Genomic DNA, 12,461 nt, shown 5'->3' on the forward strand with positions numbered 1-12,461 from the left:
ATGTTTTTGTTTCCAGTCTCTCAAATTCGCCTATTTTTTATTTTTCTTCGCCTTTTTATGAAAAATAATCTGAACATCTTGTGGACGAACTGCTTCACAGATGTAGTAATTAATCAAAACTACACAGGTAGACTAAATCATAATGAAAATAATCAGTGAGGAGAGTTTTTTGTGATTAAAACAGGTTTAATCCATCATCCTGGAAAACCAAGCAAACAGCTGATGTCACTGGTCTCCACAGATTCTTCATCGAGACCTCAACAGATGATGTATTGTGTGTATTTATGTTCTGTATTAGCTTATTAAACCCTCAGAGGGGAAACTGGGCTGATGAGAACGGATGAAAACTTTCCTGTCTTCTTAGATTTTCAGTTTTTCTTTCAGGCTCTTCGAAGGTTTTAATGACGTAAAGCAGAAGACACGAAAACTCTTTTTTTTTTCCGCCTGCAGGCTGACAGTTTAACTCCTGGGAGGAGCAGAGAGTCTCATTCTTACACTGCACCACATCAGACTGCACGATATGTTGGTCCGTCACCATGGCAACTGTGTCAGATTAAATCAAAGTGCAATAAATTCCTGCTGCGTCTTTCTTCGGGAGAGACTGACAAAACACTAAAAGGACGACGGCGAAGCAATCGGCGCACGCGGTGACTTCCCGTGTCGCCGAAGGGGGCGGGGCAAGAGGCTGTCAATCACGGCTGCGGAGGCGCTACGTGCGACGCATCGCTGTCGCTCTATTGGTCGACGTAAGTAGAAGTTTTATGGCACAACTTCACTTTCTGCTGAGGTGCCCGGAGAGGGAAAAAGTACCCAGGTCAAAGGTCAAGTTCAAACCTCCAGAACTTTTTTGGATTGACCTGCACATTTTGGCTTCAAGCACTGGTGCATGATGGCCCCGCCCATCCAAGCTCGAGTGACACCTCTCCGGTCTGACGACTAAACATGGGGTCTGACCTTCACCATCACAACTGACTGCTGACCTTTAACCTAATTCCGAGATTCAGCCCTCAAACAGCAGAGCATTAATCCCTGGGACTTCAATTTCGGTCCCCACGGTAACACATGTCCCCACGGTAACACATGTCCCCACGGGGTTGGTGTGTATTCACTATTTGGTCCACACACACACACACACACACACACACACACACACACACACACACACACACACACACACACACACACACACACACACACACACACACACACACGCGTGTGCGTGGACAGACGTACCTCCGGGTGCGACGGTGCCGACGTCCTGCACGGTGAGCACCGACAGACGCTCCTCCGTGTCGACCCGGACGACCCCGTAAGTCAGACCCTGCATGGACAGGACGCCTCGACCTGGAGGCTGGCTGCTGTCCTCTACCGGCCTGGACAAACACACACACACACACACACACACACACACACACACACACACACACACACACACACACACACACACACACACACACACACACACACACACACACACACACACACACACACACACACATCAGCATGCTTCTGTGTGTATCTGCACATTGTAAGAACGTATTAAATACAGTACCTGGACACTGGTGCAGTTTATGTTTACGTTTTCGTGTCCTTTAATGTGCAACTATTTATTTTTATATTGAAACATACTGATGTGTTATTATTAGTTCAAATAAAATCAGCTCCTCCTCTGATGATGGTCTGTGAGCCGAACAGGGAAATAAACAGGACTCGTCTGTGTTCAGTGTGATTTACAGTGTGTACTCTGTGTGTGTGTGTGTGTGTGTGTGTGTGTGTGTGTGTGTGTGTGTGTGTGTGTGTGTGTGTGTGTGTGTGTGTGTGTGTGTGTGTGTGTGTGTGTGTGAGGGACTGTCTGCGTATTTGTACTCATGTGTGCCTGTTTGCATAATCTGTGTATGTAAAGCAGGGCTGAGATGTTTGTGTGTTTTTATGTGTGTGTGTGTGTGTGTGTGTGTGTGTGTGTGTGTGTGTGTGTGTGTGTGTGTGTTGTGTGTACCTCCTGATGGCCACCGTCAGGGCCTCGGGGGAGCTGGCGCAGGGACAGATGACGTCGGCCCTCAGCCCTTTGGTCTGAAAGACGTTGAGGAAGGCGTCGCAGGAGGAGATGGACCCTGACAGGCAGAAAACAGGAAGTTCAAACATCCAACAAGCGTTGAATCAGTCCTCCAGGATCCCCGAGTGACATTAAAACACACACTCTGTTTTGTACTGATGGTTTCTGAGTGTTTTTAGCCCAAATAATTGGATCATGGTGTCCTTTTAATGGCGGATTTTCCTTCTTTTGAGGGCAGCTGCTGAACTCAATTTTTTTCCATTTCATTAGTGCAGGTAATCCGTCACCGTCGGCAACCGGCTTTTTTTTTTTTTAAATGTTTTGTCGTTTGAGGTTGTAACATCGGCCTGAACTCTTTCCACTCTGCATCTGTTATTTAAAAAAAAAAAAAAAAAAAACACTCTTGGATGTGATTCTTTTTTTTGGGTGGAAGTTGCTGCAGTTCTTTTTTAAATATGGACCTGGTTGATGCTAACTTGGCTCCGCCCACCTGTCGCTCGCAGCTTCGGTCTTTGACGTGGTTACAGTCTGGAAACACCTGATCTCATTAACATTCGCTCGGCCGCTCTGAAGGACCAATCAGAGACCAGAGAGGGAGGTTTTCTAAATGTCTTTCTAACAACGGCGGCGGTGTTGAAGCGAGATGAAACTGAAGCCAGAGTCTGCTGCGGTCACTTTATATTCATGAGGAGACGTATTCTTTTATCTGTTTTTTATCCGTCGTGTACAGGGTCGTTTATTCTGCCGTACAGTTTGTGGAGCTGTTACCGACTCAAGGTCGACATTTTCAAAAATTGAAGCAGGAACAATTTAAAAATCTAGTTGATGCTGTGTTCAAGAGAAAGACTTCAACATTAATAATATTGGAGCCGATTGGTTGAAAGCACTTTTTCATGTTGACGCAACTTCCTGAAACTACTTTATTTTTAAACTCTTTATAAAAAGAAAAAAAGAAAAAGAAAAAGAAAAAAAAAGAAGAGCTAAACAGATAAAAAACAGATTTTTTTTTTTATCTGCAGCCCGACTTCTCTCCAGTCACGGGACACTTGAAGGCACCACGAGTGACATCACCACCAAATTATGATGCAGTTTTCTCAAGAGTTTGTTAGAAAACCAACACGAGGAAACCGTCTATCGCACCGAAACCTACGTTCCTGCTCTATTCCTGTAAAAGTGACCCAGTTTCCTGACGTCCCCGGAGAGTTCCTCCACGTCCCTGACATTTCTCTATCTGAGATAAACTCCCGTCGGTCGGCGGCTGCGTGAGCTTACAGGGGTTCGATCCGTCGGCCACCAGCAGCATGCGCAGCGAGCTCAGGTTGATGTCCTTCTGGTCTTTGTGGGCCACCAGAGCCCAGTGCATGTCTCTGGACTTCACACACGCCACCTTGGCTGCAAACACACACACACACACACACACACACACACACACACACACACACACACACACACACACACACAAAGAGAGACGGAACATTAGCATTTAATCTCTTTGACGGACAGGTGAACGGAGATGATTGACAGGTGGAGAGCGGAGAGGCCGACCTTTGTACTGGCAGACTTTCTGGATCCACGACAGGGGGTTGACCTTCATCAACGAGTAGGGCACGCTGATCACGTGCATCATGTTCATCACGCTCTGCACGGGGAGAAGACGACGTTTAAACACACGCGTGTAAACTCCGCACATGTTCTACATTTCCTGCATGCCACCCCCACCCCCCCCCCCCCCAAAAAAAAAAAAAAATCCTCAACTGTAAAACACCAGACTTCACTTTCAATTCAATGAGAAAAGAGAAATTGATTTGTCGATCCGTCCTTCGGTGTCTCTTTTCCCCTCATGTCAGCTGAACAGGAAGTTTGGATCATGATCTGTGACCTCTGACCTCCGGCAGGCGGGTCTTACCGTGAGGATGCCGTGCCACAGGCCGACGTCCTTCTTGAAGTCCAACACGTTCACTATGGTCTCCGCTGCAGCAGGAGGAGGGACACGGGTTCAATTACTCAGTCATGACCTTCAGACTCAGCAGTGAGTGAGTGAGTGTGTGTGTGTGTGTGTGTGTGTGTGTGTGTGTGTGTGTGTGTGTGTGTGTGTGTGTGTGTGTGTGTGTGTGTGTGTGTGTGTGTGTGTGTGTGTGTGTGTGTGTGTGTGTGTGTGTGTGTGTGTGTGTGTGTCCTACCCTCTGTGTAGCTGCAGGACTGTGTGAGAGCCTGGCAGTGTGTGAGCAGAGCGATCCTCGTCACCGTGACTCCGAGCACGCTGCCGTCCTTACAGGTTTTATACTGAAGACAACAGATCAAATTTATATCAAATAATCGTATTCTGTTCCGTCCCGCCAAAGTTGATTCTGATTTTTGCATCTTTTTCTCAAAACTTGCAACGTACATTTTTTGAGTTTTTCTGTTTTTTTGCAGTAAAATTGTGGGAATTAGATTAAAATTAAAAATCGAGGATAAAGAAATAAAATGCCAAACTGATGAAGAGGAATATATGATGACTTCCTGTAATAATAATCCTGCTGCAAATCACAGAAATATGAGATTAGATTAGATTCATTAACATTAGTTTAGATTAAATTATATTTAATGCATACAAATTTGATTACATTCATTAATATTAGATTAGATGAATTAAAATTAGATTACATTTATTAAGATTAGATTCATTAAAATTATATTAGATTCATTAAAATTATATTAGATTCATTAAAATTATATTAGATTCATTAAGATTATATTAGATTGATTAGGATTATATTGATTAGGATCACATTAGATTGATTAGGATTGTATTACATTTATTAGGATTATATTAGATTGATTAGGATTATATTAGATTGAATAGGATTATATTAGATTGATTAGGATTCTATTAGATTGATTAGGATTATATTAGATTGAATAGGATTATATTAGATTGGATTTATTAGGATTTGATTACTTAATTTTAAAATTCTTCAGAAATTGCTTAAAGTTTATGAACAAACTGATAAATCTGATGCTGATTTACTTTTGTTTTGATGCACTGCATAAAATAAAGCTGCATACAAACACATAATGCAGCTAAATCTGTTTAAAAAAAATATATTTTATCAGCAGCGCAGTGGTTGCCATGGAGACCAGAGGAAACTCAGCCTGTGTTTTACTGTTAGCTGAACTGTGAGCTCACCTCTATGTAAGCCGTGTCGTTGTTGGCGTCTTTGATGTGAGGGAACCAGTCTCTGGGAGGTTTGGAGAGGTGCTTCGACTCGGTGACGAACCACAGCAGCTTCGGCCAACCTGCAGAGACGGAGAGCAAACAGAGGGTTCGTGATGTCACCCGTCAAGAGGAAGTACTCAGGCTGATTAGACAAATATAACAACTTAACATGTTTTTTCCTTCAACTCCCAAATTATAAATAATAGTTCAGACCCGGAGGTAAACAGTCAAACACTATTTAGTTTTATTCCAGCTTCACGTTGAATGATTTTGTCAACAGGTGCTCGTTTTTCTTTCATGCTTTTAAATTCATTTTAATTTCATCGATTCATTTTTCAGTCGATTTGGAGATAAAAGGTCAAAACTTGGCATCTACATCTACACGGGGCCAAATCAACGTGAACATGAAGCAGGAGCTTCGACTGTTTATTAAAAGCCGCGGTGAGCAGAAGTCGACCTCCAGAAGGAAAGAGAGGTCAGAGTGGAAAGAGGAAGGTTTTTTAACCTGCTTTTAAAAACCGAAACGTTTGAGACGCTTCAAAGATCTTCTGTCAGCGGCCATGAGCATAAAGCTAAATATTGAAAAGCTGCTCCGCCATGTTTAGAGCCCTGCCTGCTTTATATTCTTTAATCAGAGATGTGTTCAATAACGTGGAGGAATGACCTCTGAACTTCTGACTGAGCTGCAGCTGTTTAATGAGAATCAGTCATGAGTTAATATATTCGTCTTCAATGACAGCCTCTCTCTCTCTCTCTCTCTCTCTCTCTCTCTCTCATTATGTGCCCCTCCCCCCACCCCCTCCTCTGTGATGGATGATTCTCACTCTGACCTTTGAACTGTGGGATCTCTCCTGTTGCGCTCTTGGGGAGACCCTTGTGGCAGGCGTCGCTGGTCAGCGCCACGGTAACGCCGCAGCTGCCCAACAGGAATCCGATCTGCTGGCTGCCGGCGTCCTTTTGGACGATGGAGAGAGTGGAGAAAAAAACACAACATTTAGTAACACAACACAAAAAACATACATTTGCTTCCAATGAAAACATTTGCTGCCCCATCTACAGAAACGTCACGCGTGTGCAGCATGTTTGCTGAACTGCTGCTGCACTGTTCCACCGAGCCAAACTCAGGTCTTTTGGAAAATCCCGCAGCACAGATGCAGAATTGGGGGGAGGGGTGGGTGGGTGGGGATCAGGGGAGGGTGGGTGGGGTTCAGGAGAGGGTGGGTGGGGCTCAGGGGAGGGTGGGTGGGGTTCAGGAGAGGCCGCAGAACGAGCAGCGAAAGGCATTTTTTTTCTGCTGCAGCAAGTAATCACTGCGTAACCATGCCAACGCCGCGCCGGTCTCCGCGCCGCAAAGACGAGCAGCTACGAGGGGGAGACGAAACTAAAACCAACAAACTGACGTGAAATAAGCAGCATTTAGTTCCCCGGCCTTCAGAGGTCTGAGGAGATCAACAGCTGCAGCGGCCCGACTGATGACGGCGTTGTCGTTTTCCCCCGTGATGGCAGCGGGAGCGCTTCGTTTCCTGCGTGTCAGATGTGTTTTTCTGCTCCCGGCTCAGACGGGATTATTTTCTCAGAAGGACTTGTTGCTATCAAACAGCCGAAGACTGAAGATCCATGACGTTTACTCGGCGAGATGTCCACAAAAGAAAACACAAAACGCGTGGCGAGATGAAACGCAGCGGGGAGTCTGGAGCTCCTGAGAGGTGAAACACCGACGTGGACCCGAGCCGGAGAGGATTAACGTGACGCTGCAGCCTCACGGGGAAACATTAAATTACTTGACCTCCCATAGAGACACTAATCCTGTACAACACGGCTTCGGTGTCAAATCTAAAGCCAGAGGACGAGGATCAGAGAGATGCAGCGAGTGAAGAGGAGATTCAGAGAGAGAGCGTTTGATTTCGCTGTGCAGCGCAGCCAGCTGGCCCGGGTGGGGCTCTTCAACACGGGGGGCGGTTACCTTGCGACTTAGGGGCACCTCGATGGGGACGGGGACCACCTCGGCCAGCAGACAGCCGTAGAAGGCCACCATGAAGGCCACCGGGTCGTTGTTAGGGAACACCAGCGCCACCTGGAGGACAGCGAGAGGACAGAGGACAGAGGACGGGTTCAGAGAGGCTGGAAAAACCTAAAACTTTGTTAAAAACATCAGCCTCATTTTTCAGACCCATAAACTACGTTCACTTTCATATACAGTCTGTGCTGCTTCTACTCTTTGTGCTAAGCGAAGCTAACTCGGCGTTTACAGTGGAATCAATCTCGATTTCTAAACACACTCATTCAGACGAACACAAAACAGAAGAAGAAAACAGCAGAATCGGATTGCAAAGTTACAGATCTCAAAAACACTAATAGACACGTGTTTGATCAGGTTTAATTAATGAATGCTTTTGCACTGATTCTTGGAACCAACAAACTGAAACCGCAGGAGAGAAAACGGAGGAAGACGACAGGCTGAAGAGTGTGTGTGTGTGTGTGTGTGTGTGTGTGTGTGTGTGTGTGTGTGTGTGTGTGTGTGTGTGTGTGTGTGTGTGTGTGTGTGTGTGCGTGCGTCGGAGGGGGGAGGGTGTGACTCACCCGATCGCCCGGTCGCACCATGGGCTCCTGCTTGCTGCCCAGTTTGTGGAGGATGTTGTAGGCCAGCTTGATGCTGCGAGACCACAGCTTCCCTGCAGGGAACAGGACACAAGACGAGGGTGTGAGGGAGGGAGAGAGACTGAGTTCACAGGGTGTGAGTGTGTGTGTGTGTGTGTGTGTGTGTGTGTGTGTGTGTGTGTGTGTGTGTGTGTGTCTTGGATTTCTATTTTGAGGACGTTCAGTTGATAAAAGGGAGAAAAAAAAAGAAAAAGTCTGAAGTGACGACAGGAGAGGAAGGATGGATCGTTGGTGGACATGTGCGGAGGAAAGAGGACATCATGTACAAAAAAAAAAATAAAAAAAAAAGGAAAAAAGGAGGAGTTACATTCCTGCATGAAGATTAGAGATGGAAACCTCGTGTGTGTGATGAATTGCCGACAGACAGCTGGAACCTTGTTTTTTTCTGTGCACCTGTGTTGCATCAACACTTCGTCTGATCGTCCTTAAAAAATACGGCCGCATGTTTTACTGGTGAAGATGTCTTTGAACAAAATGTGTCACTGTGAAGCCGTTTTTAATTTGAGGCAAAATGAAGTTCTGAAGAATGTCTTCTGGAAAACATCCTTTCGGTATCAACAACAATGAATTACAACATTTCAAATCATACGCCGCCTGACTGATATCAACGTCAGTGATCAGCTTCTGGAGAGTTTTAGTGTTTAAATCAGAGTCGGCTGTTTTCGAGGTTTCTCTGATGAAGTAAACGGTGAGCTCCGGTTACCGTATGTGAGCACGTAGAGCGGCTTCCCGGCCGTGTCCAGGCTGGTGAGGCAGGGCGCTTTGGGGGAGATGGTCCCCCAGCGTTGGAGCGCCGCCTCCAGGGACGGGGGCCAGTTGGTGACCACCCCCAGCGCCTCCCCCCGCACCGGCATCATCTCCGCCCCCTCCGGTCGCGGCTGGTTGGGGTCCGGCTGCTGGACTGGAGGAGGACGAAGAGACGGATGATGTCGTCAGAAAAAAAAAAAAACAGCACATGGAATCATTTAAGGAAAGTGAGGAAGCTGTAATCACACGGAGACGCACTAATTAATGAGCTGCAGCCGTCATTAACACAGATGCACTGAGGGGAACGGGCACAACAGCTGACTGGCTTTTACGTTGAGTTCGGATGAATGAATCCAGAGACGAGCGCAGGTTTAAACCAAACAAGTTCAACTCCGTCTTTTTATGACCACACCGCAGATATTGACAACGCTTCGTAAACCGCCTCCGAAACAAAACAGAAAACTCCACAAAATTTGTGTTTTTGAAATCCGAGGTTCGTTTCACGAAGAGACGAAGATAGAAAACACGCACGGAAGAATGAGCAAACAGCAGTCGGACGTAACGATCCGCTCGTTTCTGTGTTCTTTTAAAGACTCCTACAATTTAAATCCTCTTTAAAAACTGAACTTGGTGCTGATTTTTGTGTTTTGTTTGAACCATCATGCGTTTCCTGTTTTATCGGTTCCACGTGGTCCTCTGAAAAATGAGAGCGAAAGGGTGAAAAGTCAAACTTTTATTAGATTAGATAAGTCCGACTTTTTATTTCCTTCTGCTTTTTAGCCCCATTTTAAATTTGAGAGGCTTAAAAATCTTGTGTAAAACATTTGGGTCGCCGCCAGGCGGCAACCAGCGGTGACGTCACCCGTCGGTTTTGCGAACGGCCGTTATGAAGTTCAGATCTTGTCCGTCGCCATCTCTGCTAGTTCGGAGCAGGAAGTGACCATATTTGGACGAGCCGTGTTCATTCTAAAGACAGACCGGAGGACGGTTTCTGACCCTCTAGAAGCTCGTCGAAGTCGTCGACGAAGAACTCCCGTAGCGGAGGTCTGCGCGGCTGCTTCAGCGTGTTCACGAGCTGCTGGATCTTCGCCGACACACGACTGCTGACTGGAACGCCTGCGAAGGGGAGGAAGGAGAGCGGAGGGCTGAGCGGTTAGCGGGACGGTCCTCGTGATCGTATCGATGACAAAGCCCTGCGGAGATCAAGTGCTGAGGTCTGTTTTTGCTGCTCGGGACCAGAAAGACCAAATCTGAGGGCTGCTTTCTAAAATCAGTGAATAACAAACACTCTGCTAAGTGGCTGCAAGAGGACCACAGACTGCTCTCCGTTTCCTAACTGTGACTGTGTGATTGAAAAAGAACAAAGATGCTCTGTCAGCTTTGCTCAGAAAAATAGAGGGTAATAAGAAAAAAAAAAAAGACCAAAGTCCAATCTGTCCATCCAGGTTCAACAGAAACGCTGTAATTGGCCAGTTCTCTAAGGCGCTGGTCCAATTCCAGCTCACTTCCTGATTAAAGAGTTGCTATTTTTACCCGACTGTCTCCGGTATCTTCACTCTGTGTGTGTTTTCTTTTTTGCGGCGACTCTCACCGTCGCCGGTCTCCATGCGCTCCGCGTTGCCGTACTTCTGCGTGTTCCTGGCGATCGTTCCCATGTTGGCCATGTGGTGGCGCTCGGTGTGGGAGTGGGAGTGGGACGAGTCCGACGAGTACCCGGTCACGTCCGGGGGCGCCGAGTGGTTCTCTGAGGGGAGACAGTGAAGAGGCCGGCGGTGACTCGCGTCTATTAGACACCATTCGATGGTCATTTTGTTCCTCGGTTAACTTTTAGTCGCTTCCCGTCAGACACGGGAGTCGGTGAGGTCCGGCAGAGCTGGACTTCTACTCAAAACTACGCTCTCCTGTGATTCCTGAACGCAGCGCAGCGACGCAGCCGGAGCAGCAGGAAGCAGCGGCCTTCATCACTGAGTTCCAGAGTTTGACCCCAAAATCTGACGTTGTCTTTGATTTTTGGGTCCTCAGGCAGCTCTGCTTTAAAAACCACCACGGTTCTATAGTGGAAATCACTGCTTGGGCTCAGGAACACTCGGCTGTCAGCGAGCGTTTTTTTAACATTTTTCTGTTCCGACACAAAATCTGCTGTTTCTCTGCTCCAGTTTCAGGTTTCCATGGTGACATCACTAATGTTCACGTACCAGCGGTCACGTTAACGTGTGGAACTCAGTGATGATGTTGAACTCTGAACACTTCCTGATGAAGGTCGCTGCTTCCTGTGTTTGTCGCTGCGCTGCGTTCAACAGGAAAACTCTCTGGACTTTTGAATCGACCCTCGAGCTGATGAATAAATGGCGATATGTAACGTACAGAATTTTAAACCCCGCTTCTCCAAACATAACTCGGGACTCTGCGACGGGTCAAACCTGTATTTTTGGGGTCGGGACCTACCGTCCGACTCCAGCGGCGGAGGCCACAGCATGTCTGATCCAAACTCGCAGGACCGTCGCAGAGAGCCGCCGTTCTCAGCCACGCTCAGAGCGCCCTTCCTCTTCAGAGACAGGTGGCCGATACCTGGAGGGACGATACGCAGCTGTGATGCAGTGTGTGTGTGTGTGTGTGTGTGTGTGTGTGTGTGTGTGTGTGTGTGTGTGTGTGTGTGTGTGTGTGTGTGACAATGGACTGTGGGAGGAGCCGTGCACGTACGTGATGCACGTTCACCGAGATAAATATACCTCCTTTCCCTCCGAGCGGCGCCGGAGGCGGAGCCTTACCGTGGTGCGACTGCGACAGGTGGCTCTGCTGGTGGTGCGACTGGCCCAGGTGTGTGTGCGCCAGGTGTGTGTGCGCCAGGTGTGAGATGTGCGCGTGAGCCAGCGAGTCGGCCAGCCGCCCGGCGTTCCCGCTGCCTCCGCTCTGCGTGGACGAGGACGAGGAGGAGGTGGAGCCAAGGTGGGCGGGGCCGAGCTGGGAGGGGCGGCTCATCCAGTGCTCCATGCCCGACATGTCGTCGCCGGGCCCCGCCTCCTCCTCTGAGCCAGACGACGAGTCTGAGCACAGGGGGGACAGGCCTGGTGAGAGTCAGCAGTCACCGTTATTGGTTAGTAGAAAGGCTTCACGGGACATTAAAGAGACACAAACACATGAGCAGGGTGGGCGGAGCTACTGAAGTCTGAGCTAACGACACAAACAGCTCAATAAGAGTTAAATGAGAAGATCGACACAATTCAGAATGAGGTTCAGAGCTGTGAGCCTGTTAGCTTAGCATAAAGTCCATCTTTAGATTGACTTAGTAAAAAGCTGTATCCAGTCTTTATGCTAAGCTAAGCTAACTTTCTCCTGACTAACATTCAGACATGAGAGTTGGTATCAATCTTCTTATTTAAAACTCTGAGCAAGAAAGAAAACAAACCTACTTCACAAAATGTCGACATGCTGCTCTGACATGATAAAATCCAGAAGTGTCAGCGGAGATGGAGGTAGCAGAGTTAAAAGGTTTTATAAAGTCAAGTTAAATAGTAGATGTACTGAGTTACATCCGAACACTGGTGTTCGCGTAGCCGGTTTTTGCTGGTGTTGCTATAGTAACGACTCCGCTATATTGACGGGGTATAATTTTGAAGTGAAAAAATAAAACCTAGAAAAGGACCTGATGGCAAAACAGCTCAAAGGTCCGTCAGCCATCACGGTTTTAATCTGAGCCCGGAAATATCAAAACGTATCCGAGCTGACGAGTTTTATTTTATTATTTCAAGTCACAGCGGCTGAAACAACGATTCAGACTTTTCACCGCTGAAGTTTTCTGAGGCT

The 12,461-nt window shown here is 47.3% G+C and overlaps 1 protein-coding gene across 2 annotated transcripts in view; it reads right to left on the bottom strand.

Moving 5' to 3' along the window:
• LOC138625719 (disco-interacting protein 2 homolog C-like) overlaps positions 1-12,461 on the bottom strand; it is a 42,685-nt gene that overhangs the window by 18,553 nt on the left and 11,671 nt on the right. Inside the window, exons 5-19 of one of the 2 annotated variants that reach the window (XM_069706823.1) lie at positions 11,426-11,701; positions 11,103-11,225; positions 10,249-10,401; positions 9,654-9,773; positions 8,614-8,811; positions 7,833-7,924; positions 7,216-7,326; positions 6,083-6,206; positions 5,223-5,332; positions 4,234-4,336; positions 3,960-4,024; positions 3,599-3,692; positions 3,326-3,445; positions 1,997-2,111; positions 1,234-1,373 (exon numbers count right to left, since the gene is read on the bottom strand). In XM_069706823.1, the coding sequence (XP_069562924.1) occupies positions 1,234-1,373; positions 1,997-2,111; positions 3,326-3,445; positions 3,599-3,692; positions 3,960-4,024; positions 4,234-4,336; positions 5,223-5,332; positions 6,083-6,206; positions 7,216-7,326; positions 7,833-7,924; positions 8,614-8,811; positions 9,654-9,773; positions 10,249-10,401; positions 11,103-11,225; positions 11,426-11,701 (1,944 nt within the window). Of the gene's footprint in view, positions 1-1,233; positions 1,374-1,996; positions 2,112-3,325; positions 3,446-3,598; positions 3,693-3,959; positions 4,025-4,233; positions 4,337-5,222; positions 5,333-6,082; positions 6,207-7,215; positions 7,327-7,832; positions 7,925-8,613; positions 8,812-9,653; positions 9,774-10,248; positions 10,402-11,102; positions 11,226-11,425; positions 11,723-12,461 lie in introns of both variants that reach the window. The other variant, XM_069706822.1, reaches the window with a different exon arrangement.

The sequence above is a fragment of the Brachyistius frenatus genome, unplaced genomic scaffold (assembly GCF_029030835.1).
Source record: "Brachyistius frenatus isolate BFR_SWC_R1_liver_20210118 unplaced genomic scaffold, ASM2903083v1 Contig_65, whole genome shotgun sequence".
Taxonomy (NCBI): domain Eukaryota; kingdom Metazoa; phylum Chordata; class Actinopteri; family Embiotocidae; genus Brachyistius; species Brachyistius frenatus.